Source organism: Hipposideros armiger, unplaced genomic scaffold (assembly GCF_001890085.2).
Source record: "Hipposideros armiger isolate ML-2016 unplaced genomic scaffold, ASM189008v1 scaffold_2095, whole genome shotgun sequence".
Classification (NCBI taxonomy): Eukaryota; Metazoa; Chordata; class Mammalia; order Chiroptera; family Hipposideridae; genus Hipposideros; species Hipposideros armiger.
Genome location: NW_017733443.1, coordinates 53169 through 54151, shown reverse-complemented (window position 1 = coordinate 54151; position 983 = coordinate 53169). Strand labels below are relative to the sequence as shown.

The following is a 983-nucleotide window of genomic DNA, read 5'->3' as shown; positions in this document are numbered from 1 at the left end:
GTTTACTTGAACTCCAAGCACTGCGAATTGAAGCTGTTACCAAGTGATTAATGGGCTTTGTCTTAGAGTGGACATGCTGGACAAAGGGATGAGTCACGTCTGGGGAGAAATGGAGCAGGAAGGCGAGGGATTTCATCGTGGTACTCAACGCATGATTTAAAGCTTACTAGGAAGCAACGCTAACGAGCTAACGTCACGCGTAGAGCTGACGTCCCGACGTCAGGCCCACCCACAAGGGTGTGTTTTTGCAGTTACTTGCCGAGCACCTTGTATTCTGTTGGTACTGAAGGCCAACTACGAGTACCAAAGGCGGGGCTTCGTGGACCCCTGCTCCCCCCAAAAGTAAGGTGCCGATTTCCCAAACGCGCGGGCAACGGAGGGCCCACCCCAAAGCGCTCCGCTCACCCCAAAGCGCTTGCTGCGGTCTCCAGGGGAACGGCGCTGCGCGCCGGCTGGGGCTGAGTGGGGATGCGCGTGCGCAGTGCGCAGCGTTTGCTGGGACCCGGAGTAATTGGCGGGGGCGTTTGATTTTAACAGGATGGCCCGTTTCTCCGGCGAGGACCAGGAGATGCTGCAGGCGATGCTGAGGCAGTTGTTCCAGAGCGTGAAGGAGAAAATCACGGGTGCTCCCTCCCTAGAGTGCGCCGAGGAGATCCTCTTACATCTGGAGGAAACTGATGAAAATTTTCACAAGTAAAATTGCTTTCGATGTCTTAAGCCAACAATCCAGCTGTCCCAGAAAAATCTAAATGTAGTTAGATAAAGAGTGTTCATTTGATTATTGTGAAAAGAGCGCTCAAATTGGAAATTCATTATTTCGTTTATTTATCCACATGCCGAATTTATTTATTCCTTATTTTTCAAAACTTCAATTTGCTTTGTTTTCACTGCCACACCAACAACATGTTCTTCTCCATTTTATCCTCCTGGTCAACACAGTAACATTAATTGTAACTTATTCAGTCATGTTCTTTTAAGAGCAG

At 49.2% G+C, this 983-nt stretch overlaps 1 protein-coding gene across 1 annotated transcript in view; it reads left to right on the top strand.

Moving 5' to 3' along the window:
* Window positions 1–232: 232 nt before the first annotated feature.
* The window catches only part of LOC109378526 (protein broad-minded-like), a 37794-nt gene continuing 37043 nt past the window's right edge, over window positions 233–983 (top strand). The window contains exons 1-2 of the mRNA XM_019634878.1: window positions 233–342; window positions 538–693. Coding sequence (XP_019490423.1) covers window positions 539–693 — 155 coding nt within the window. The 5' untranslated portion in view covers window positions 233–342; window position 538. The remainder of the gene's footprint in view (window positions 343–537; window positions 694–983) is intronic.